The 25,856-nt window shown below is 43.2% G+C and overlaps 1 protein-coding gene across 4 annotated transcripts in view; it reads left to right on the top strand.

Annotated features, from left to right (window-relative positions):
- PBX1 (PBX homeobox 1) overlaps positions 1-25,856 on the top strand; it is a 426,141-nt gene that overhangs the window by 326,739 nt on the left and 73,546 nt on the right. For 3 of the 4 annotated variants that reach the window (XM_086957251.1, XM_086957235.1, XM_086957258.1), the window contains exon 7: positions 6,886-6,957. The exons of the other annotated variant lie outside the window; for it this stretch is intronic. In XM_086957251.1, the coding sequence (XP_086813377.1) occupies positions 6,886-6,957 (72 nt within the window). The remainder of the gene's footprint in view (positions 1-6,885; positions 6,958-25,856) is intronic. 4 annotated transcript variants of the gene reach the window in all.

Genomic DNA, 25,856 nt, shown 5'->3' with positions numbered 1-25,856 from the left:
CAACAACCAGTCTTCGATGTTAATTTATGAAGAAGCCAGAAAGTAAACAAACATTTTCAAGTTTAAAAGCAGGTCCCTAATAGGCCTTTTCAAAACTATTTAAAGGTTTAGGTACTTGTTTTGGTGTCAACATTTCAGAACAAATGATGCATATGCACCTGAAAGAAGATTGTTTTTAGGCAATCAAAGTATTTCCAGATTTCAGATCAGTGCTGGCCATCCAAGGTTGGTTGTGCTGAACAGAAGTGAGTGTGTGTTTGAGCAAGTGAAAAAGAATGCACAAGGCTAACTGTCAAATCTGCTAAACACGATGTACCTGATTCACAAAGGTAAGTTACACTTTTGAGTAAATTTACACTTGTAGTAAGTTTACCACTTTCAGTATTAAGAAACTCCAATTGTAAGCTTACTCCAAAAGTGTAAGTTATATATATCCACCCCCAAAGTAATCCAATTATTGGTTTATTCTGTTGTGGTGAGTGGATGACATCCCTCTCTTAACCCCTCCCTAATGCCCTTTGTCTTCTCCCAAATCTCAGCACCTTTATTAGTAAGTCTGCCCTTTTCCCACCCACTCCAATGAGTCTCTCCTACATTTACTACTAAAATCTATGTTTGCATGTGTGTTGACTCCACAGTCGGGAGAATTCCACACATATAACTATAGGCAAAACCTACACCTTTTTAAATAACTTTTTAAAGTACTACAAAATGTACTACAAAATGCAGTTTAAGAATCAGTCTCATTGTTTCACTTTTGGTGCTTTTTCAGAAGATTTGAGATGATTTATTTTTCAGTCTGAAAACAAGATTTTCACAACATCGTTAATCAGGATCATTTGGGGGTTTCTATTGCAATGTACACAACGTTTGTACTTCTTTGCTAAAATATTATATTATACTTTTTCTATAAAGGTGTTCAAACCAGTACTCACTGTTGCAGTAATAAACACAATTTCAAAGTAAGAACGGATGTCTTATGAAAATAGGTGCAACAGATTTTTCCACATTTTTGAGGAAGGGAGAACATTTGACTCTTCTCACACCAAATATTTTAACCCCGACACTAACAATACTATAATTCATCATGCACAATGACTGTCTTTGTTCTGTTTTCTTTACAAACCCTTATATGTGTTGGTTTAATAGTACAAAATATCGATGAAAGTTTCAAGTTATGGCTAGCTTGAAATTTCCAATTTAGCATTAATTGCAGGGTGGTTTAATAAGTAATTATTTCAGCTACTTTTAAATGCCAAATATTTTCTAGCCAGATAGACTTGGTACTGGAATCAAAATAACTGAGAAGAGAGCCCACTGTGGGCTAGATCCATGAATAAAATTACAGATTTGTACCTAGGTTAGGTGGAGATTTAGGGAGTAACCCTTATTCAGAAATACCTTGGGCTAGTGCTAACAAAGTATGAACCATTTGTATTATGTTTTGGACTTATTCCTGTTTACTCTAAATCTACCCATGTAAATTCTTTGCTTATGCTTGGTGAAAAATCAGCATATGCAGGTTTATGTAAACTATCATTTAAAACATATATTATATTGCTTTTTTTCTAAATGCAGAATCCTTTTTCTAGTTAAGCTCTTTCTTCCTACTCCCCCACCAAAGAGAATTGGGTGGACCTCTATGGATTTTTTCCCATTCATTTTGGTTTATTCAGGAGTAAGTTCAGAAGTAAACAGAGTGTGAGAAATACATTGCAAGTGTGTGTGTAAATACCCATAAACCCTTTAGGTGTCTCAAATCCATTGGTTACCCGTCTGGACCTCTTGTGAGAAGGCACACCACTTCACCATTAGGTGACACAAATAAATGTGAAAAATATAGTGGGCCTAGTAGATCTTTCAACCTCACAAGCCGCATCTCCTGACTGTTTCACATGCAGTTTCCGACATAAGTGTGACACACAAAATGTGCTTGTGAATTGGGCCTTAGGTTTTTGAATAGCAGCAGGTATGTTGTTGTTACTGTTTTCCATCATTCTGACTATTGTCTACCCCTAATCTGTTCATTCACCAATGTAACAGCCATATTTTATTTTACTTATTTACTTTTCTGTTGCTTTGCTTTGCTTTATCTGCCTTGTTTGTGTCCGTCTTGACCTGTTGAGATGGGAGGTTGGGTTGCAGGTTTGCTTTTAATATTTACTTTTCTAGTCTTGTTTAACTTTGACACAATGGTTGGCTTCCACTGTTGTTCTAGGAAACAATAGAGAATGTTACGTGTCTATTATTCTTTGCTGCACCCTGTGTTTAAGTCTCTTAAACACTTGCATTCCATTGATCGGACACAAAAAAAATGCACTTGTCCGGGACTTGTTCCCAAATGTAACACACTGCCATTTTCTACAGTTTTATGTATCAGATGCTGTCGTTATCTGGCAGGGCAGGCAGCAATTACATTTCATTACAGTTACATGCATTTCAATGGAAGCTGGCAATGTATTGCCCTTGATTCTTCTAGAAAGCACTTATCACCAATTTCCAGTGACCATCCTTTAGAAAAGGTCCTTATGGTATGCAATTTTGCAAACATTTTCCACGTTTTTTCTAAAAGAACGTCAGTGTCCCCGGCTCTACATATCCACATGAAGCTCTGGATAAAGAGCTATTTGATAAGCCATTTATAGCATTAGCTTTATCAAAGAGATCAGCTGTAAGATAATAATAGGCATTGTGGTGACATTGCCAGTTAAGCTCACTAAGTCTTGAAGATGTAGAGAAATTACGTTAAGTCAAAACCCAAAAAAATCTGCACTCTATTTAGAACAAGGGAATCTAGGTTTCCTGGCAGTTACTTAGTGTGAGTGGTTTATAAATTTTCAATATCATACTAGCAGAATTATCCTTGTTCGGAAGGCTTGATGTTTGTGTAACGGATTCACGCCTCTGTTTCTTCAGTGACACCAGCCAACAGCAAGTGCCACTGCATCTTGCACTTAAAACACACATGTCTACTTCTGACTATGGTGCGTAAACTGAAAGCTCCTTTTCTATTTCGGGATGTTGTTATAGAAGCATGCATAGCCGGGCAAAGCCCGGTCGGTACCAGAAGGAGATGCATTCACTGGGAATCTGATGAAGAAAGGCACTGCCATTTGGGAAGACCAAGAATGGTACACAACAAAAAGGACAAGAAAAATAAGCAAATAGGGAGTAGATGGCAAAGGGTGGTACAAGGAAAAATCATAACATGGCAGTGGAAACCTAGTGGGAAATCGAAAAGATTACAAATTTGGCAAAACATTGATAGCTGAATACACATTGTTGTCAAGATGTTGTCTAAACGAATTTGAAATTTATTAGACGTAGGCCTGATCTAAACACCTGCTTTGAGAATACAACACGATGCTGCAGTTTATCATTATCAGGGTTTGGCATCCTTGCCAATCTCTGCAAATGGGATTGTCCCATGTACCTATGCCATGCTTTCTATGGAGAATCATTGTAATGTACAATGTACTGAGAATATATATGTAGGCCAATCAATTCCATACTAGCATAAATGCAGGTGTTCCATGTTCCTTGTTTAGCTTCCATATCACACATTGTTTTTACGATGATTCTTTAACTTTCCTTTTCTCTTTTTCTCTCTTGATTCCCATCTGATGTAGGGTGACCAGTTGGCTCCATGTTCACGGTGGCATTTTTGTCCATGGTATTGTCTCCTACTTTCTACCTTCCGCCAAAGAGTTGTAATTCAGAATTTTGCTCAGCCAGCAAACTTCAAGGATGAAAATTGTGTTACCATAATTCTTGGCAGAAAGTATTCTCCTGAAATTGGTCTACCTACATGGGGAAATGTATTTATTGATTGTAAGGAGATGTTCCTTACAAAGTAAATCATTGATTGCTCAACCCATTTTGCATCATTTAATAATAGGACTAACAGGTTTTCCACATGGCTATACAGTGCGGCTCTAATGTACTACAACCCCTTTTCCCCATTTTATCTCCTTGCCTCAGTTAAATAGCTGCAGGTCAGTTTGCAAGTTACTGAAACTGCCTCCTTTCCTTTATTTGCTTATTGAGAAGATCACTGTTCACAATATGGAGCAAAATAAGCTCTTGCAAAAATGTTGAAACAAGCCCCACACTGCAGAAGACAACAACTCAAATGAGGTGGGGGGGGGGCTTTAATTGTTGCTGCAGGACAGCACATCTACATCTGAAAATAGCCCTCTATCATTAAGTCCGTTTGGTGAATACCAGAGTGGCAGATAACCCACTGTAACTCCACTGATGTTCAAAACATCTAGAAATGTTCTTATTTATTAACCAACACCATAATTGATAAGGACACAAAAATGTGTCCTTGATCTAAATTTGAGGGAGACAACTTTTTGTTTCCAGTTTCAGACAATACTAGATATTTTTAGGCAGAGACTGTATGTTCTTTATACGAGGCATACATTGATAGACACCTCCCAGATGGGCAACTGAGTGTGTACTGCACACGAGTCATTGGCAAATCACTGTGGGCATGCCATTCAAGCAACCAAAAGTGCTTTAATACAGGCCCCATAGGAAAACCTGCCCGGCATAAATACTAAAGAGAAGATTTGTGGGATAACTCTCTTCCTCAAGGAACCTCTGAATCCCTTTGTATTTTCATGAGATACATATATTCTAGGAAAGTGCATCGTTTTGGGACTGAATCCATCTCGATCTTGAGCACATGCAGTTCTCACCCAGTCTGATTTGCATTAGATCATTGTGAACGTGTGGTGAATAGTTCTTTATTGCTTGATTAACAAAAATCATTGCAATTAAAACATTAATATCATGTATAAAAAAGGAAACAATTCCCTTATTCGCCGATCAATATACATCTGTGCACAAAAAAAATGTTTCTATGTTTACATGCTGTACTACAACAGTGATACCACATATACACATCTTTTATCGCAGTTGCTCATTAATCATAAAACCAATAACAGATTAAGGTCAGATTCCCAGGAATATACAATAAAAAATTATGGAGATTAGGTAACATGGTGCAAATAAGCTATAAAGTGCCTAAGTGCGAGAGCGTTAAACATTATGTAACATTGTTCAAATAAGCAATAAAGTGGCTCTATGTTTTCATATACTCTTTAAAGCCTGACTACCAAAGTTGCCTAAAAATAGAATCATTCTGTCAAACTGCAAAGATATTGAAAGTGTCTGTAGCATAAAAACAACAGCCTTATATTTTCGGAACCATTAAAATATCCCGTTAACATTAGGTATACACAAGTAGATTTAAACTACAGACAGCAGCAGTTTTTCAGCAATTGTTAAATATTTTTTATCATTTGACATACCGATGGAATCGTTTCAAGCGATACACATAAAATAAGGGCCTGGCATGCTGATCTTACCCCAGCCTTGAGGAATAAAGGTTTTAATAGTGCACAACATGTTTTAAGCAATTTAGGTCATGCACACACTATATGTAATACTTTTTTACACGGCCACCCGCACAGTCTACATTCTGTAGTTGGCCATTGTTGTATCCAGGTCGGCATGCCTTCCTTGGTTGGGTATATGCCAAGTCTTAATTTTAAAAATGTTTCCTTCATGCGAGCCGAGAAATAGACATTCAAATAGGGCTGGATTCGCAAGGACTGATGGGAATCAATCACAGACCAAGCATGGGGTTTTGCTACTAAAACTGCCTTATCCGCACTAAATAAATTAATTTGAATCTTTTAAAAAAAAAAGATTGTTTAAAACTGGGCATTGCCATTCGTGGAAGCCCTGACTGCAGATCAAATCTCTGAAGGTGTGTTAAAATATTCGACCATTGTGGTTTTAGCATGGCAGTTGTCCACTGCTCTAAGATGATTTGTTGTTTTGCGATATTCTATTTGCATCTTTACAGTTTGGAGCACCAATAAAACCCCAGTGCCATGGGCACTTGTGCCACCTATTAACACCTTAGAACTTACTTTGGCACAGTTAGATCACACAGGGAGACAGATGCATGTGCTCTAATATGTGTTTCGTTTTTACAAAAATGTATTATTGGATACCTGAATCAAACTCCTGCACTGATGATTAATATAGGGCTCGCTCCACTCAATCCTTTCAGAGCATCTGTGTCATTACATATGGGGACCAACTATATGCAAATCACTATTGGACCCGCCACGAAGAAGCAGTTTAGCCCGAAGTGCTAGACCATGCCTCTTCTGAATGCAAGCACAAGCAACTCTAGCTGTGAGGTGAGTCTCTACGCCACCGAAAGATCATGACTGATGTCTTGGTAAACCGCACCCATTTAGGGTGACTCACTTAGACTGCAGGAAAATTATGGATGGAATGCTTTTTTATTAATCCAACTCCCACAACACTAAGTTTCATTGAGACAGCTCAGACTGTAGAGATTTCTCACAGTGCCGCTTCGCCTTATTTTTGGCACACTTGAATTTTAGAAGTGTGTTAACTTCTAATTGGAATGGGTCAGCTGGTAACAGATGAGTGTCACCCTATCAACTTGCCTTGATCAAGAAAGTTTTAGCAACACAATTTAAACACACATGCAGACCACTGCATTGTCCAAACATTGCCTCTCCTGGCTGTGAGTAATTCATATTCGTTTTCAAAATTCGAAAATGTAGACAGTTCATAAGTTTGTCCCAAAGTGAGTAGGGAGGCTGAATTCTACAGTGCTTCATGTTGGGAAGTACACAGAGCCAAATGTCAAACAAAATTGTCACAATGAACACGGAGCCATCACAAGCACCCTTTCCACACTTGAAACTTGCAAGATGTTGATATTTCTGTACCTTCCAAGCCCTTCCCCCTTTCACCCTCCCTTCTCCTCCCACCCTTGCACCACAAAGTGCCCTTGAAATTCTTGGCTTTACTGTCTATCTCATCCAGGAAGCAAACAGCAGGAACTGGGGACTCCGCAGCCGCAAAGTAAATCGCAGTTCATCACGCCACAGAATCTCGGTTAGTATGCATGCATTGGCTGTATGGGACTGAGAGGCCTACTGTGAGAAAAGGGTTCTCCTTGGGATTGGGATTTCTTTACAGCTGTCTTTAGAGTGTCTCCTGTTTCCAGTGAAGCCATATCCAAGTTAGAATGCTATTTTTTAAAATATGCGTGTGTGTGTGTGTGTGTGTATATATATATATACACACACACATACATAAACAAAAATCCTGTTTTCTCATCCTCAGAGAAGATCTAGAGATGGCTTCATTGGCAGCAGCATCCCCTCCACCTCATCTGTGTGCAAAATATTAAACCTTCTGTTTGATAGGTTGTAGTTTCAGAGCATCTGAGTTTAGATTTAGAAAGCAAACAACTACAGTCCCATGGATTTACACATATGAAAAGTAGATGTTCTTGATGGGGATGATTGGAAGAGGTGAAGATCCCTCAGGAAATACTTTAAAGCGTCAGGTGTGTGAAAATTCCAGCATGTATGCCTAGATCTAATTTTTCATATTCTTACTTCTTAAATAATCTAAGGGAAAGTGCATGCTGGCTTTAGTGTTCAAACCTGGCATCATACAATTCATAGTTTCACTCATGCGGTTTTAATTCTATTTATCATTTTGGTAATTTTGTTTGGCGTTCCTTGCATAATTGTAAACCGCTTTTGTGAGAGCAACCTGTGAATCAGGCCTTACACGCCAACGTACTTCCCAGGTCAACCGGTGGTACGTGTATATACTCTATCAGGTGAGACTATTCAGTGGTTAAGAAGTGACAGTGGCACATAAGATGAGCGATACTAGGATTGCCCCGACGTTTCTCAGAGTCCAGAGCATTGCAATCGCTCCATTGGTTGTCTGTTGCTCGTCGGATCGAGTTTAAGGTGCTCTGCCTGGCTTTTAAAATTTTGAAAGGTACGGCTCCACCTATTCTGATGAATTTACTGACCCCTTATGTTCCCTCTCGATCCTTGAGATCGATGGGTCAGAATATGTCTGTCGTTCCCCGCTTTCTGCTGAGCAGGATGGGCGGCCGCTCCTTTCGAGTAGTGGCGGCCAAATTGTGGAACTCTCTTCCCAGTGAAATCCGAGCTATGGAGGATTTATTTTTATTCAGACGCGCCATTAAAACCTTTCTTTTTAATTAATACTTCCTGATTCAGTTGCGTTCTGTGATGTTGTGTATACCTTTCCTGGCGCCAGGACGCCCCTTTGCTGGGGCAGCTGTGCGCGGTACAAAAGCCAATAACATAACATAACATAACATAACTGTCAAGAACAGTCAGCTTGATATTGGAAAGCATCATTGCTTGTTCGGTCTCAGAGAAAGATAAGTTAAGACAGCTCATAACTTAATGACCTTCGTTTTTAAGAAGTTTATTGATCCCATGGATTAATTTAGAGTTTGACCAACAGAAATTCATTTTTTTTGCCTGATTGATGTAGATCTTGTTTCATACAATCAGTGGGAAATCCACTGCATTTAAACGTCAATGACAAGATTGCTGATGTTTCTACAGATACCATTTGGGGCCAAACCTCTATCCAAAGTTCCAATAACTATGTTAGATGATGAAATCTCAACCAAACATATGTGAGTTATGTTACTTGATACTTGTTTAACATGCACTTGCCACCATTGTGACATTGTGGTACTCTGGCAGGACTGAATACCGGTGGAATGTCATGTTTGGTTGTAGAAGTGTGTGAAAATATTTGGTTGAAGTGTGTGAGATCCTGACACATGGTCCAGTTATATCATGGCGAACATCGTGCTGCTCGTATGCATGCTGGTGTTTAAAAGTTATGTGGAGGAGATCTCATAGCCCTTTCAACCTCACTGAATGGGGATTAAATAAGTTGAAGTTAGTAATGGTAAGAACATTAGCATGTGAGGCTTACAGATATAACGAGTTTTTGGGTAATGTGGGTGTTTTCTTAGACATTAGAACATTGGTGGAATTTAATTGAGAAGGGTTGATGCACATGCAGGTCCATAAAGATCAAACCGTAGTTAGCTAAGGACCCAAGTGAGAAAGACATGTCATGGATGAACGACTGTTAGCAGGGTGTGGGAAAAGGTTATCATTCAGAGAGTATGGAATGTTTACTTATCCACCAGATGAGACCTAATATGAAACATGGAAAACAGTAATATGTAGGGTGATCATTGGCACTAATAAAATGTACAGAAATCATCACTCCTGGGAGAAAGTATATTGGAAATTTAACTGTAAGAGATGGATGTACTGTGGCATTTTAAATAACACACTATTATCACAAACGTGTTTAACCGTTCCACTCCATATGTCAATATTTTTGATAACTTCTCAAATGTTGGGGGCGCTAGGTGGCGCACGACCAAGATGACCGCGCACCTGTAAGGCAAATAATCCTCAATCCCATCCTCAGCGGTGTATATGATGATCTGATTGCACCGCGTGATGCCTTAGATCCTGCTGATTCTGAGGATACCTGATTCATAAACCTGGACTGCCAAGTTGTTGAGGATCGAGCCGCCGAGGTCCTGGGCGGATGAAGCAGACAGTGCGCAGAGACGAGGAAGCGGCCGAGGAGACTGCGAAAGTCCGAGGCCGCATTGCCGGAGGAGGGCGGTGCTCTGTGGGGCGGCCGACGGCGGAAGAACTCCATTGCGCTCATTACTCTGGGCTGGGGAGCTCGGAGTGCGGTACCGTGCCCCCCCTCCCGCATTGGTGATAACTGCGAGCGACGACGGTGGCCTGGAGTGTGATGAGATCCGGATCGGGCGGCTCGCGGAGGTGGCTGCGGCGGTGAGCGGCTGAAGCCGACTGCCGAACTCAGAACCCAACACACTGGTAGGTTGCGTGTGGCGCCAGTACAGATTGCGCCAGGTGCTATTACCTCCAGCCCTTAAACTGTTGCTTCAGCCTACGGCGACTCCGGCAGTGGGCGGCCGCCATTTACATTGCTACTATAACCGCAGCTGCAGCAGGAGCTCCCCGACCTTGCCGGAGTTTTCTTTTATCCTGGGTATTATAAAATACCCCTACTCCACTGCCTTTGTTCCTGGCCCACACTACGCCACAACCGGCCCCAGCGATCGCAAGCCCAGGCCTGCCAACTGCAATTCCGGGACCGACAGCCATTTTGGGAGGGTCAAGTACTGTACAAAGCTGGTGGTTCCCACTACTCGAGGGCCTCGCTTCTGGAATTCCTGGTGTACCTGTCTGCTTTCCCATTGCCACGTGGACCTCTTGCCTCTTGCTAGGCACTTTACGTTTGCATGTGATCCTGACCTCTGTGGGGGACACCCCAACGTATAATAAAGCCACAGCGGAGAAGTCCCTGCTATGTATAACAGCTATTAAAGCGGTCTGCCTTGCACTATCTGCTGATTACCGACTTTGATTCCTCACATCTAGGTGTCAATTGAACGCTGTCGAGCCCCGACCCCCCGTGTCAGGAGGCCTCATTCTCTACAACAGCGCATTCAGAGCACTTGCCGACATGGGGCACACGGACGCTAAACAGTCCAAAATCCCATTTGAAACGCGAAAAGCGCCCAGATCGCAGTCGGTGGAACATGTGGATTCCTGCGTCACGGGGGCACCGGAAGAAGACTGGAAGGAGCTCCTGCTAGGAATGAGACAAAGCCTCACTTCCATAGATGCCAAAATGGACGCAATGAACCTGTGTATGGAGGCAGTGGTCACCAAACTAGATCAACATGAGGAGCGTATTAAGGGAGTCGAAACCAGAGTGTCGGATCTTGAGGATGGGGTCACTACCAGTAAAGGACAGCTCACTCAAATGGAGAAGCTGCTCCGAGTTATTGCGGAGAAGAATGAGGACCTGGAAGTGCGTTCTAGATGGAACAACTTGCGTATTCTGGGCCTTGTGGAATCCACCAATGTGGGTCGCATGGAGGAGTTCATCGAAAAACTGATGGTGGATTTGTTCGGTAGAGACTCCTTCTCGGCACATCTCACAGTGGAGCGCGCACACAGGTCCCTAACGGCTCGGCCTCCCCCAGGAGCAGCACCGAGGCCGGTGATAGCCCGCTTTCTGAACTATCGTGACAGGGATGTGGTTTTGCGTATGGCCGCAAAAGGAAGCAGGTGCATTATGAGAACACGACATTGACTTTTTCCCCAGATTTTACACAATCAGTACAAGACGCCCGACGCAAGTTCTCCATCGTCAAGAAGAAGCTCCAAGTGCAAGAAATCCCCTACGCCATGTTGTATACGGCACGGCTGAAGATTACTCACCACGGGAAGTAGCATTTTTTCAGAACCCGCAACAGGTTGAGGACTATCTCAAACGGCACCGCAAAGCTACAGCTACGGGACCGGGGACACGGGACTGCTCCAGATCCCACACCCTCCTGTCGGACCCCGGTAAAAGACCCTACAAACTTTGAGCTCTTCATGATATTCCCGGACACTCTGCTTTAGATGGCTTGACCTAAGATGGTGATGTATATAATTGTTTACTGCAGGTTTTTTTCTCATATTCTGCCCAGCACTCTGCCTTCGTCACACTGTAGCTGTCTGCTGTAAGACGGCACAGAGAGTGGGTGAAAGTATGGAGGGCAGTGGGCGGGTCGTGTACCCCTGGTGCCAACCCCATGAGGGCATACCCCCTATGGACCTGTTACGGAGGGACTTTACTAGTTGCATTATGTAGGTTGTTTCTTGGATGGGAGGGGACGATGTACCTGGCAAGTTGGGGGAGCCGGTGTGGGAGGTGGGAGTGGGCCTCTCAAGTGCCGAATGGCATTTTATTCAATCACCAATGGTAGTAACAGCACAAAAGTGTATAGGACACTGACTCTATGATGCTGGAAGACGATGCAAGGGACATATATAATATTAAGATATTATCATGGAATGTGCGGGGACTGAACAATCCGAGGAAGAAACGGCAAGTGTTAGGTTATTTAGATCAACACCACATTGAGATTGCGATGCTACAGGAGACACACTTGTGCCCCAGAGATACACCGATATTTGCCTCGAGATGGGCCTTACATCGCTGCTTCGCATCTTATTACACATACGCTAGAGGTGTTACAATTCTAGTAAAGAGAGGTGTGGCATTTTTACCGGGTGGGACTGAGGTGGATGTCGGTGGGCGATACTGTCTTCTGTGGGGGCAGCTGCATTCCCACGATATACTCTTTGCCAACTACTACGGCCCCAACACCGATGAACCCCAACCTCTTCTTCGGTTGTGGGCCAAGATTCAAGAGATAGGCGCCACCTACTTGATCTGGGGAGGTGATTTTAACACAACTGTGCAGCCCCGACCCGATAGATCCAAGGCCTCCCCTACCCATTACACTAACTCGCACAAGACGCTAAAGGAGCTCATAACTGACAATTGCCTACTGGACACTTGGAGACATATGCACCCCGCTGGGAGGGAGGGCACACATTACTCGGCCGTCCATGCATCCTGGGCCAGGTTTGATTATGTACTTTTGTCCGCTGGAATGGCACACTGGTTGAGACATGAGATACACCTAGCTTGCACGCACTTTGACCACTCACCTGTTTGCGTGGAGATACAGGCCCCACTGCAGCACTCCCCCTACAGTGGTTGGCGCCTCAACCCTCTGTACCTGCAGGACACAGTATTCAAAGTGGAAATACTGGATTTCTTCGAGCGAAATATGGGTCAGTTGCCAGCGTAACAACTGTATGGGAGGCATTTAAAGTCACAGCCCGGGGGTGGTGTATCCCCAAGAGAGGAGGCATTCTTAGGACGTTGTGGAATGACCTCGACAGGTTGGAGAAAACACTTAAACAGCTGGAAAATGCCATCAGCACTGACCCTGACGGACACATACTCAGAGCCACTATGCGTGACACACTGACTGAGTACGAGGAGCTAGCAGATAGGGAGAGTGGGTTTTGGGGTAAGACACATAGGGCAAGGGTGTATGGAGAGGGTGACCTGCCAGGGAAGGCCCTGGCGGTTGCGGTCAGGCCTCCCAGGTGTTCCACTTATGAAACAGCCATACAGGACGCACAGGGTGATGTTCACAGAAACCTTCCTGACCAACTTAAAATGTTCCGAGACTTCTATAGTAATCTTTATTCTTCCCAGAGGGGTGCCCCGCTGGATCTGAAGGACTATTTGGAAGATTCAGCATTGGCATGGCTAGGTGACACCCAACGCAAATTCCTGAAGCTAGACCTGGAATTGTACGAAATCACTGGCGCCATTATGCACATGAATTTGGGGCGTGCCCTGGGGTCTGACAGGCTACCGATAGAATTCTATAAGGTATATGCCCCCATTTTAGCCCCTATTCTCCGGGAAGTCTTTTATACGGCGCGGGAGGAGGGGTGCCTGCCAGGAACCATGCATGACGCCTTACCTCCCTGCTTAAACCAGGGAAATCCCCGATGTGCTGCGACTCATATCAGCCCCTATCTTTATTAAATTACGACATGAAAATTCTAGCCAAAGTCTTGGCGACCAGGCGTAACTTGCTGATACACCGCCTCGTACTGCCCGATCAGGCGGGGTTCATCCCGAGCCGAGCCACGGCACACAACCTCAGAACCCTGGCCGCGGTCTTGCAGGATATAGACCCCAACTGTGCTGCAGTGGCGGTTTTTCTCGACGCTGCCAAAGCGTTTGATTCCCTGGAGTTGGATTACCTGTTGGGTGTACTGGGCTCTATGGGAATGCCCTCCTCCTTCCTCCAATGGATACAATTGCTTTACTGTCGACCAGTAGCGTTGGTCCTTCTAAATGGTGCCAGATCCTCCCCTTTTCCCATTTCTAGGCGAACGCGCCAGGGTTGCCCCTTATCCCCCATCTTATTTGCACTAGCTATAGAACCTCTAGCTGCTAAATTGCGTCAACACCACAATGATAAGGCGCTAATCTATCCTGCCAGGCAGCTGACACTGTATGTCCACAAACCACAAGGCAATCTGAAACCCATACTGAGGGAGATCACTAAACTTGGTGTTATATCAGGTATACACATAAACTGGTCCAAGTCAGCAATTTTTCCCCTCACAGATAACACTAAGCCGCATCAACTAGACTACCCACTGGTCTGGGAATTGGAAGAACTCAAGTACCTGGGTATAACTATCACTAGGGACAGATATGCATTAATGCGGGCGAACTATGGGACTGCCATGGACAAGATCACTGACCCTATCACTAAGTGGCTGCGTTTGCCCCTTTCCATGGCAGGACGGATCTCACTGATCAAGATGGTACTGCTGCCCAAGCTGCTATACCTTTTTATTAATATACCGTCCCATGCGGGCAGTGTTTTCTTCACTACACTGCGAACGCATCTTACGAGGCTCATATGGGGGGGGGGAAGCAGGCACGCCTCACTCTACGCACTTTGATACTACCCTATAGTCAGGGGGTACGATGTGCCTAACTTTAAATTCTACTACTATTGTGCGCAGGCTCACTTCGCGGTATATTGGTTACATACACCCCCCTTTATGCCACACCTGGCGGTGGAAGGTGGTTACATGGCTCAAACCCCTCCGGCAGCCTATCTTTTCACGTCGGTGAAGGAGCGTAGCTGAGACACTTCTACTGTAGACTGCACTGTCGCAGCATGGCAACGAATAGCTTGCAAATTGGAATCCCAGATGCTATACTCTCTTAGCATGATTCTGCTCCGAAACCCTTTACCTACAGTCATGTGTGAGGGGATCTGCTACAAGATGCTCAAAGGCCTTAACTACACCACATGGGGGGCCTGTATATAGGGGGGCAGTTCCGCACTAGGGAACAGTTTTTTGATAATCACACACCAACAATAAGGGACACATTCCTTTATGCCCGACTCCGTCAGAGTGTTAAGGCCGCCACTCCGGCATTCCCTGAGGAGCCAGCCACACTAGACCCCTTACATGCGCTGCTACAGAGAGAACCCCCTGGGCATGTTGTTTCCCTCCTAAACAAACATACACAGGCGGCGACACCTTCGCACACGAATAGAGCCCGGCAGGAATGGGATAAGGACTTGGAAGTACCACTAACTGATGAGTAATTGGAACGCAGTTGCATACACACAGAAGCTATTACTGGTAACAATAGATTACGCTTCATACACTTGCACCAGTTATATCAACCCAGACTAGACTACACAAATTTCGCCTCAGAGACAACCATAGGTGCATTCGCTGCGGGGAGGAGGGGGGGGGATTTCTTACAACTGGCGTGGAGCTGGCCCTCCGTAGCAACCTTCTGGGCACACACATTTGAGGGGCTATCAACCATGCTAGGGATCCACTTGGATCCATGCCCGCTAGTAGCTCTCCTGGGATTATCACAAGACATCAACACACCACACAAAACAATTCCTAGCTATGGGACTACTCCTGGTGAAACGCCACGTGGCTTGTCGTTGCGGCAGGGGACGTGCTCCTAAATTCAAATGCTGAATTCACACCATGACCACATGGCAAGACAATTTGGGCTACTATGCAGAAATGTTACCTATTAAATCACGCCCGAAAGATATTTGGGGCCCGCTAACCACTTACCTACTCATGCAGGATGCCAGCACAAGTGCAGAAGCGGCGTATACCGCTACAGAGATAGAGGTCGATGTTGAGCCTAGTCATGGGCCCCTGACCTCCCATGAATGAACGGGTGTATAGAGGTTCTGTGAAGCCCCCCCCCCCCCCCCCATTTTTTTATGTCAGGGAAATGTGGACGACACTTGGGTCGATAAGAGGGCTATTGTTGATTGTGTGGGGAGGAGGGTTGGGACTGGGTAAGGAGGCGTTATATTGCAGATGGGTTTTTATGCATTGAACTAACAAAGCCAATCACATTACATAAAAATTGATTGCCTGCATCGCACGTCGAGGACTCTTACTTGTTAAAAACTGGACTGTGCTGAGTGACTTCTCCATTGGCCATGAGGGCACTGGAAGAGGGGGTGGGAAGCCTTGTTATGAACTCATTGTCACGGGAAGGTGGTATACATTTGCAAGGTAATGCATCTTACGATTCTACGTCTATATACTGCACTGATGTACCGTACAATGATTCAATAAAGGTTTTTCAAACTAAAAAAAAAAACAAAAAAAACTTCTCAAATGTCACAATGCATGCCATCTTGTCTTCAAGGGTGCTAGTGTCAACATTAAATATGATCGCTAGATCTTCGATGATGCAATTGTTTATGCCTGAGTTTTTGGCCAGTGATATCCATGCCTTCATCACTTGTGATGTCGGTTTTTGATGATATTAGTGATGCCGTTGACGTAATCTGTGAATTAGTCTCTAATGTCATTGTTGAAGTTGTGATCAATAATAGTTTGCCTAGTTAAGGCTGAAGTGCAATCGTACTTGAAACTCTCTGTACTTTTAACATTTGGGTAATTTGCCTTATTGTCATGTCAACCTAAGTTATTTTATTTCTAGGAAATGAATAAGGATTTGTACTGATAGGGCTAAATATTATTGCTTCAGACATTCCAAATTCTTAAATTCTGCTTCTCGTTACACCCGGGCTAAAATTAAGCATCAGATACTCAAGAGGCACTTGAATGCTAAACACAGGGCTCTGGAAAATTCCCAAATTAAAAAAGCAAATATCAGTCTTAGTGCATTTAGCCCAGGACCACTGAAGTTATTTGGCAGTGAAGGCTCAAACTATGTGGCAACTTTGGCTAAGTTATGTGTCAACAAAAGTCAAATAATGCTGCGTAATGTGGCACCTTCTGTGGCAATGTTATTTATTTTGACAATTTAGCACAGTCTGACCAAAGGATTAACTTAATTAAAACTAGTTTTAAACCAAAATACAGCAGTCATCAACTGAGAGGGTACCTGTTAAACAATGCCGTGTGGAGTGCCACATGTGGAAACTTGTATTTAATTTATTTTTGATATGGTTGAGTCCATGACTTTTTTTAAATCTGCAAATTATGTGGCAGACAGTGCATTATGTGGCTGGCCTTCTTCAGCAACTGGTGAGTTGTTCTCTAGAACTCCCTCCCAACGTTTGACTCCCCATTGACCACAGGAGGATCCTCACAGTACTTCTGTGTTTGAAAGTGTGAGATTGTTTATATACTTTTAATCTCCTGTGTTTCCTATCCTTGGGGGTTGTGTCAGTTTTGTTTAGCTGTGTTCTTGTGTTATGCTGTCCGCAGCACATTTACTATCTTGTGGACTGGGGTGGCGAAGTGAGCTAAAGAATGATGATGGATTCAACCCAGATCTGTGACTGGGGGTGAGTGTCCGAAAAGTCCATCATCTCGTTGTGTTTGCTTTGTGGAACTAGAGCATTAGCATATGTGTGGCAGGCAACACACTTTCATTGTCAAGCTAGCGTACATCTCTTGTCTGTGGCTTTGGCCACCTGCACCAAGGCACAGAATGCAGGCACCCACAACAGTGATCATTCTCCAAGATGGTTTTCTCTTCTTTTGTATTGTTTCCTCGCTTCATATTCTCTTCTTTTAAGTTTACCCCATTTCACCCATCCCTCTCCTCTTTATTTTCACACTTCTTTTGCAGGTTTTTGACTACAGCCTGCCACTAAATTATTTGGACTCAGAAACGGCTCAGAGCGACACTGAGTGCAATTCACAAATACATAAGTAATGAGTATGATGTTTGATGAACGAATCCTTGATTCTTAATTAAAGTGAACAAAAAGTCTTGTAACAGAACAAAAGTCCTCACTGTAAGAACAGTGGTAGTGGTGGGGTTCTTTCTAATGATGGAAGTGTACATTTCTAATGTAAATATTCACACAACAGGAAAGACAAGACTTTCCAGTGGGAGAGCCTCCTTAGAATTAGAGGTCATTACAGTGTAATTGAAAAAGAAATCTAAAATATTTCGTTCGTGGAGAGTGTAGCAAACTTTTGAAATAACCACCCAACAGAGGAGACAGGGTTCCGTTTCCAGTCCGATAAAAAAAAACTGGAACAGATTCACTGGCCAGATTTGGCTAAGTGTAGTTTTACTTGTTCTTTCTGGTTTTAATTTGTAAAATGTAGTTAGATTTCGATTAATTTGGCCTAAACTCCGATGAATGACATTAGTAGTTTCGCTTCTAGCGAAAAAAGAAATAACATGCAAATTCGCACATTTTTCACCATCTAGTCTCCACTTTTGGTAAATTGAAAGGGTTACACTGGGAAAACCCTATAAAAAATGATAGATTAAAATGCTTGAATCACATGTGCACATTCAGTCACAGTCCGTGGATTGGTTGGTGGCTGTGCATATATCAGGCTCCCTTTATATGAAGTGGAGGTAACATCGAGGAACTTTATGAATCTAAATTTCCGAATCAGTCAATTAGCTGAATGTTTCGAAAACCTTGAATAAAATCACAGTCATTAGCATTAATAGAGTTCCATCAGTACACTTTGCAAAGTGCATACTTTATGCATGTCCTTTACCCACATGGCATGGATGAACTTGAATATCGCTGCAATTGGAACATTTGCAGACCCTGCAAGTATATCCCAGACCTATAGGCAGCCTTATTTCATATCATCCACACTTTAAATTGACTAGACGCTCTATTAGCCTCAATGTACTCTAGACACCAAAAAACAGTGAGGTTCTGATCCAGTCACTCAAGCTTAGTGGCGGGTAAAATCATTGACAGTTGTCTTTGGCTCAGAACGGATCTATGCAATTGAAAAAGGGCCACCTCAGAGAAGTACAGGGAATCTTTGGAATCACAAAGTTTATTGAATTCATCCTCTCAGCTCTGGGAACAAACGAGCAGATTTGTATGAAATAAACAGCGTCAACTAAACAGACTCAATGGAAGACAGACTCCATGAAAACAGACTCCATGGAAGACAGACTCAGTGAAATGCCATGACTCAGTAAAATGGTCAAATCATTTGCATTCACCTGAGAGGATTGCTTGTCATAACATGATTCATGCTTTTGCTGCCTCTCCTTATGATGTTCATGTTTTCCTGCAGTTCAGCAGTAACCAGGCTTAAGTCATTTCTAGGGCGAGCATTTGAGACCTCTTGTATATTCTTGAGTATATACTTGTTAATATATACTTATATGTGTACAAACTTTATGGGCTCTGGAGATCAGCCCTAGGCCTTGTCTGCTTCCGCTTAAGCACTTTTTTTCTGTTCAACTGCCTCTATTTAACTGTCTTGATAGAAAACGACCAGCCGAGGTCAGTAAAATACCATAATTGCTTTCTGCTGAGGGACTTTCTTAAAAAAAATGTTGGCACCTGCCTCTATTTAACTTTCTTGATATAAAACGATCAGCAGAGGTCAGCAAAATATATAAACAAGAAGAATCCTACTACTAGTGTGAGGAAGAAAAGGGGGAGGGGAAGCACTCAGTGTTGTGTAAAATACCCCTCACACACCAACAGGCCCCTTGGTGTCATGCTTCATCATCGGGGTCTTCGCACCCGACTAGAGGGATGCGGCACGCTGCGACCTACGACTACGTGGGAGCGTTGACAGGTGTAAACTATGTGTGGTGTGTGTTGATAGTGAGTGATAAGTGGATTAAATGTGAGTGGGAAACGTGATGAGGAAATTAAAAAGTACCTGGCTAGTGGGAAAAATGAAAAAAACTTTATTTCGTACCCCTAGCTGGTGCTATTAAAAGGTGTGCAGAAAAAGACGAGGTTGGTTTGTCTTAATTACGGACAAAACCTCTGGTGTGCGTCGACATGTTTCGGTACATGTGTACCTTCTTCAGGACGGGGCACAACTCCCAACCCTACTCACGTTTTTCTAAGAAAAGGGGGTAATTATATTTTTAATAAAAGGTGAAATCACTCATTTTGAGTTGGCTACAATGTGCCTACAGCGGTTCTTGGGATCATGTATTTACATGTCCTGCAAAAAAGGAAAAAACCATTAGGTTTGGTTACCATAAGGTATTGGCTCAGACAGGTGCAGTCACCTGGAGCCCCAAACAAAGAACAATCTGTAAAGGAAAAGACATACTAGACACACAACACATAGGACACACTTAGGTTTTTTGTACTTATTGTTTTTCAGACATACTCGTAGTCTTTGATGTCTACTGCATCATGAGCAAGTCCTGAGCATCAAGGTAGGTAGGTGGATCCACAATCTACAATGATAGAGAGGTGGACTCAGTGCTGTTACTTATATTTACTTCTCACCTCATCCATCTACCTAGATAGGCTGGATTCTGTGTGGAGAGAATACTCACGAAATCCGCCTGTATTGGCCTCCTTCTACCACCCCGTGCTGCTCCGCCGTGAATGAATTGCGGACGTGCTTGGTGGTATTTAAGGGGAGGCTAGGTGTATTGTCATTGGTTAATTGCCGGAAGTCACCGGGACCATGTATGAAGACTGTCTGTTTTCGCCTTTCTGCATGTGATTTAATTAACTTTGACATGTGACCCATTGTTGTTTGTTCATTACCGGAATGTCCATGTATGGTCTTTCCGCTTCTTTGCCAATCATGGGCCGTTAATGGGTCCGGCTCTGAAAAGGGGCGTCGTTGTTTACACGGCTGTGTGTCATGTGTGCATGCGCATGAGTTGTTTCCCATTGGTGTCCATGCGCATGCGTAATAGCCGGTTTGGGGCAATGCATGTTCAAAGATATGATTTGTAGCGCTGGCCCTTGTGGGCAGGTACCGGCCGTAGTGGTCAAGTGATTTGGCTCCACGGTATGTCATCGTTTAGTCCCGTGATATGGGTACCCAGGCGGAACACCCAACGTTGTTCCTTCTGGAACAGGCCTGATTCCGAATGTAGTCGCTCAATGACAGTCCAGCGAAGATCGTTTATGCAGTGCTGTAGTGACAGGAAATGTGATGCCATTTTGGTTGTTGTTTTTTTACAGCGTATGTTTGATTTATGTTCACCAATCCTTGTTTTGACCGGTCGGGTCGTCATGCCTACATATTCCAATCCACATGGACAGTTAATCAAGTATACCACGTTTTTCGTGTTACAGTTTGAGAACTGGCGCTGTTCCCATGTCATACCGTGGAGCCAAATCACTTGACCACTACGGCCGGTACCTGCCCACAAGGGCCAGCGCTACAAATCATATCTTTGAACATGCATTGCCCCAAACCGGCTATGTGTAAACAACGACGCCCCTTTTCAGAGCCGGACCCATTAACGGCCCATGATTGGCAAAGAAGCGGAAAGACCATACATGGACATTCCGGTAATGAACAAACAACAATGGGTCACATGTCAAAGTTAATTAAATCACATGCAGAAAGGCGAAAACAGACAGTCTTCATACATGGTCCCGGTGACTTCCGGCAATTAACCAATGACAATACACCTAGCCTCCCCTTAAATACCACCAAGCACGTCCGCAATTCATTCACGGCGGAGCAGCACGGGGTGGTAGAAGGAGGCCAATACAGGCGGATTTCGTGAGTATTCTCTCCACACAGAATCCAGCCTATCTAGGTAGATGGATGAGGTGAGAAGTAAATATAAGTAACAGCACTGAGTCCACCTCTCTATCATTGTAGATTGTGGATCCACCTACCTACCTTGATGCTCAGGACTTGCTCATGATGCAGTAGACATCAAAGACTACGAGTATGTCTGAAAAACAATAAGTACAAAAAACCTAAGTGTGTCCTATGTGTTGTGTGTCTAGTATGTCTTTTCCTTTACAGATTGTTCTTTGTTTGGGGCTCCAGGTGACTGCACCTGTCTGAGCCAATACCTTATGGTAACCAAACCTAATGGTTTTTTCCTTTTTTGCAGGACATGTAAATACATGATCCCAAGAACCGCTGTAGGCACATTGTAGCCAACTCAAAATGAGTGATTTCACCTTTTATTAAAAATATAATTACCCTCTTTTCTTAGAAAAACGTGAGTAGGGTTGGGAGTTGTGCCCCGTCCTGAAGAAGGTACACATGTACTGAAACATGTCGACGCACACCAGAGGTTTTGTCCGTAATTAAGACAAACCAACCTCGTCTTTTTCTGCACACCTTTTAATAGCACCAGCTAGGGGTACGAAATAAAGTTTTTTTCATTTTTCCCACTAGCCAGGTACTTTTTAATTTCCTCATCACGTTTCCCACTCACATTTAATCCACTTATCACTCACTATCAACACACACCACACATAGTTTACACCTGTCAACGCTCCCACGTAGTCGTAGGTCGCAGCGTGCCGCATCCCTCTAGTGGGGTGCGAAGACCCCGATGATGAAGCATGACACCAAGGGGCCTGTTGGTGTGTGAGGGGTATTTTACACAACACTGAGTGCTTCCCCTCCCCCTTTTCTTCCTCACACTAGTAGTAGGATTCTTCTTGTTTATGTATCAGTGCCCGTGGAGTAGGAATCCTACTTTGTACTCTACCTCCCTTCTTTGTTAAAAATGAGGTCAGCAAAATACCAGAATCACTTTAGAATTTTCTGGATTTCAGTCCATAGAAATTGTCTTCCACGAGCACGTGTAGGCAATACTTTTTTTTTCAAATCATGTATTTTCAGTGAAATGACCACTGAAGGCCCTGATTTTATGATAAAAACAGAGCTTTGGACTATTCCATTTCCAGCTGAAAGGCAATATTTCTCTCCATGTGTTCCATACCTGGCGTGTCACGCAGTTTGGTTCTTACTTACCCTCCATGTTAAAGAACAGTAGATGTTTCAGCACCCAGGCTAATGTGCTGCATAGCTAAATACATATAAGGTCCCAAAGGCGAGACCGATTGCTTGGCAAATGCCTGTTATCAAAACAATTACATCAATGTTTTCATAGCAAAATTCTTTGTTAAATGTTAGTATATTGTCTACTGTGCTTCCTCGTACACCTGCTTCCTTACACTTTACTTACCAGTGACAATTTCTATGTATGCTTGTGCGCCAGTGCCATTAACCCAAGTACTTTACATATCACCGTACAAGCCAAGAACAAGGATTCCCTGCATAGGGCTAGGAATCCGGCTTTGCATTCTTTCATTGTGGTTTCTCAATGTCTCAGGCATTGTACTGCCTCACTTACATATGGAAATGTCGCTGTTTATCTGGATAACACTGCTGCTTTTTGTCTGTAACATTGCTGCTTCATGTGCCATTAAAGCTTGATGGCAGTCGTGGCTACTTTAAATGCCTACAGTGTGGAAGGCGGTTTTAAATATCAATAATAGTAAGCCTATAACCCAACAATAACTGCAGCGCTCTTCCCGTCTCGGGTGGTGAGTTTAATGACAATATCACTTCTCCTGTACACAAGTTTATTGTAGCTGCCATAGAGCCATTATTGCAACTGCTTAACATGTCTGCAACTTTCTGGATTCAATAGTACAGAAAGGGTTCCATGGGCCACAGTGCATATCATTAAAAGTGGGTCCCTTGACCACTGCCGGACTAGTCGAATACAAGAATAATCAGGCGCAAGTGGGTCCCTCATGCCTATGGGCTCTGGTGCCACTGTACTTGTTCTACCTCTGCGCTGCATTGTAAGAGCCACTGAAAGTTTATTTTCCTTAATGTTGCTGCTGTTTATTGAAACAGTCCTTTTTAAATCAGAACCCCTCCTGAATCATTTCATTAAAACCTCTACTTCAAGTATGATTAAAGTTCAACTTCCTAATTCCTGTTAAGTTGCTGCTTCATAAAGCAGTAACCTATCTGCTCTACATGCCCTGCAACAGTTTTTTTTTTTTCATATCCTTCACACATTTCATATATCCTGTAGTGCATATGCTATATCAGCAAGGCTTCTGCATTACACTTCCAATAATGCAACTGCTTGTTTGGTCAGAGTATGTAGGTCCTGTAACATTACTGCTATGTCAGTGACACTCCTAGTTTATAAATCCCATTGCATTGCTGCTTTGTATGTCAGTGACACTCTTGCATTTGAAATCCCGTAGCATTCCTGCTTTGTATGTTAGTGACACTCCTGCTTTTGAAATCCCATAGCTTTGCTGATTTGTATGTCAGTGACTCTCCTGCTTTATACATCCCATAGCATTGCTGGTTTTTATTTCAGTGACATTCCTGCTTATAAATCCTGTAGCATTGCTGCTTTGTGTGTAATTGACACTCCTGCTTTATACATTTCCATAACATTTCTGCTTTGTATGTGAGCGTCTGAAAAGTTTTGTTTCTCCATCCATCCAACATCACCTTTTGTTTGCTTTGTTCGCCCTAAGTTAGCAGGGTATGCCCAAACGTGATTCCCTTTCTCACTTTGCCACTGGATTCAAGCTAGCCTGGCTGATGAGGGGTATTACTCTGAAACCTGTTCCAGGATGCTTGTTTCCGGTCCAGGGAAGACCTGACTTGGCAGTTTGGGCTGGACTGTTCCTATGAGGAACAGTATCAAGATTGATTTGCATATGGCTGGGTCTGAACTGGGGTGGCGAAGTGAGCTAAAGAAAGATGATGGATTCAACCCAGATCTGTGACTGGGGGTGAGTGTCCGAAAAGTTTCAGCGCTCCGTCCATCATCTCCTTGTATTTGCTTTGTATGTCAGTGACACTCCTGGTTTATAAATCCCTTAACATTGCTACTTTGTGTATCAGTGACACTCCTGGTATATATATCCTGTAACATAGCTGGTTTGCATTTCAGTGATATTCCTGCTGTATAAATCCTGTAGCATTGCTGATTTGTATGTCAGTGACACTCCTGCTTTTGAAATCCTGTAGCATTGCTGCTTTGTATGTCAGTGACACTCCTGCTTTTGAAATCCTGTAGCATTGCTGCTTTGTTTGTCAGTGACACTCCTGCTTTTGAAATCCTGTAGCATTGCTGCTTTGTTTGTCAGTGACACTCCTGCTTTTGAAATCCTGTAGCATTGCTGCTTTGTTTGTCAGTGACACTCCTGCTTTTGAAATCCTGTAGCATTTCTGCTTTGTATGTTAGTGACACTCCTGCTTTTAAAATCCCGTAGCATTGCTGCTTTGTATGTTAGTGACACTCCTGCCTTTGAAATCCCGTAGCATTGCTGCTTTGTATGTCAGTGACACTCCTGGTTTATAAATCCCATTGCATTTCTGCTTTGTATGTTAGTGACACTCCTGCTTTTGAAATCTCGTAGCATTGCTGATTTGTATGTCAGTGACTCTCCTGCTTTATACATCCCATAGCATTGCTGGTTTTTATTTCAGTGACATTCCTGCTTATAAATCCTGTAGCATTGCTGCTTTGTGTGTAATTGACACTCTTGCTTTATACATTTCCGTAACATTTCTGCTTTGTATGTGAGCGTCTGAAAAGTTTCGTTTCTCCATCCAACACCACCTTTTGTTTGCTTTGTTCGCCCTAAGTTGGCAGGGTATGCCCAAACGTGGTTCCCTTTCTCACTTTGCCACTGGATACAAGCTAGCCTGACTGATGAGGGGTATTACGCTGAAACCTGTTCCAGGATGCTTGTTTCCGGTCCAGGGAAGACCTGGCTTGGCAGTTCATGCTGGACTGTTCCTATGAGCAACAGTATCAAGATTGATTTGCATATGGCTGGGTCTGAACTGGGGTGGCGAAGAGAGCTAAAGAAAGATGATGGATTCAACCCAGATCTGTGACTGGGGGTGAGTGTCCGAAAAGTTTAAGCGCTCCGTCCATCATCTCCTTGTATTTGCTTTGTATGTCAGTGACACTCCTGGTTTATAAATCCCTTAACATTGCTACTTTGTGTATCAGTGACACTCCTGGTATATATATCCTGTAACATAGCTGGTTTGCATTTTTGTGATATTCCTGCTGTATAAATCCTATAGCATTGCTGCTTTGTATGTTAGTGACACTCCTGCTTTTGAAATCCTGTAGCATTGCTGCTGTGTATGTCAGTAACCCTCGTGCCTAATAAATCCTGTACAGTAACACAAGTAACAAGAGTGCAAGTTCAGATTAACATCTCCAAAACAGTGCTGCTTTGCTGTTGTTAATTTTGCTGTTGAGCGGGAAAATTATAAAGTATT

Source organism: Lissotriton vulgaris, chromosome 1_1, assembly GCF_964263255.1.
Source record: "Lissotriton vulgaris chromosome 1_1, aLisVul1.2, whole genome shotgun sequence".
NCBI lineage: Eukaryota > Metazoa > Chordata > Amphibia > Caudata > Salamandridae > Lissotriton > Lissotriton vulgaris.
The sequence above is the reverse complement of the archived record's forward strand: the minus strand, read 5'-3'. Positions and strand labels throughout refer to the sequence as shown.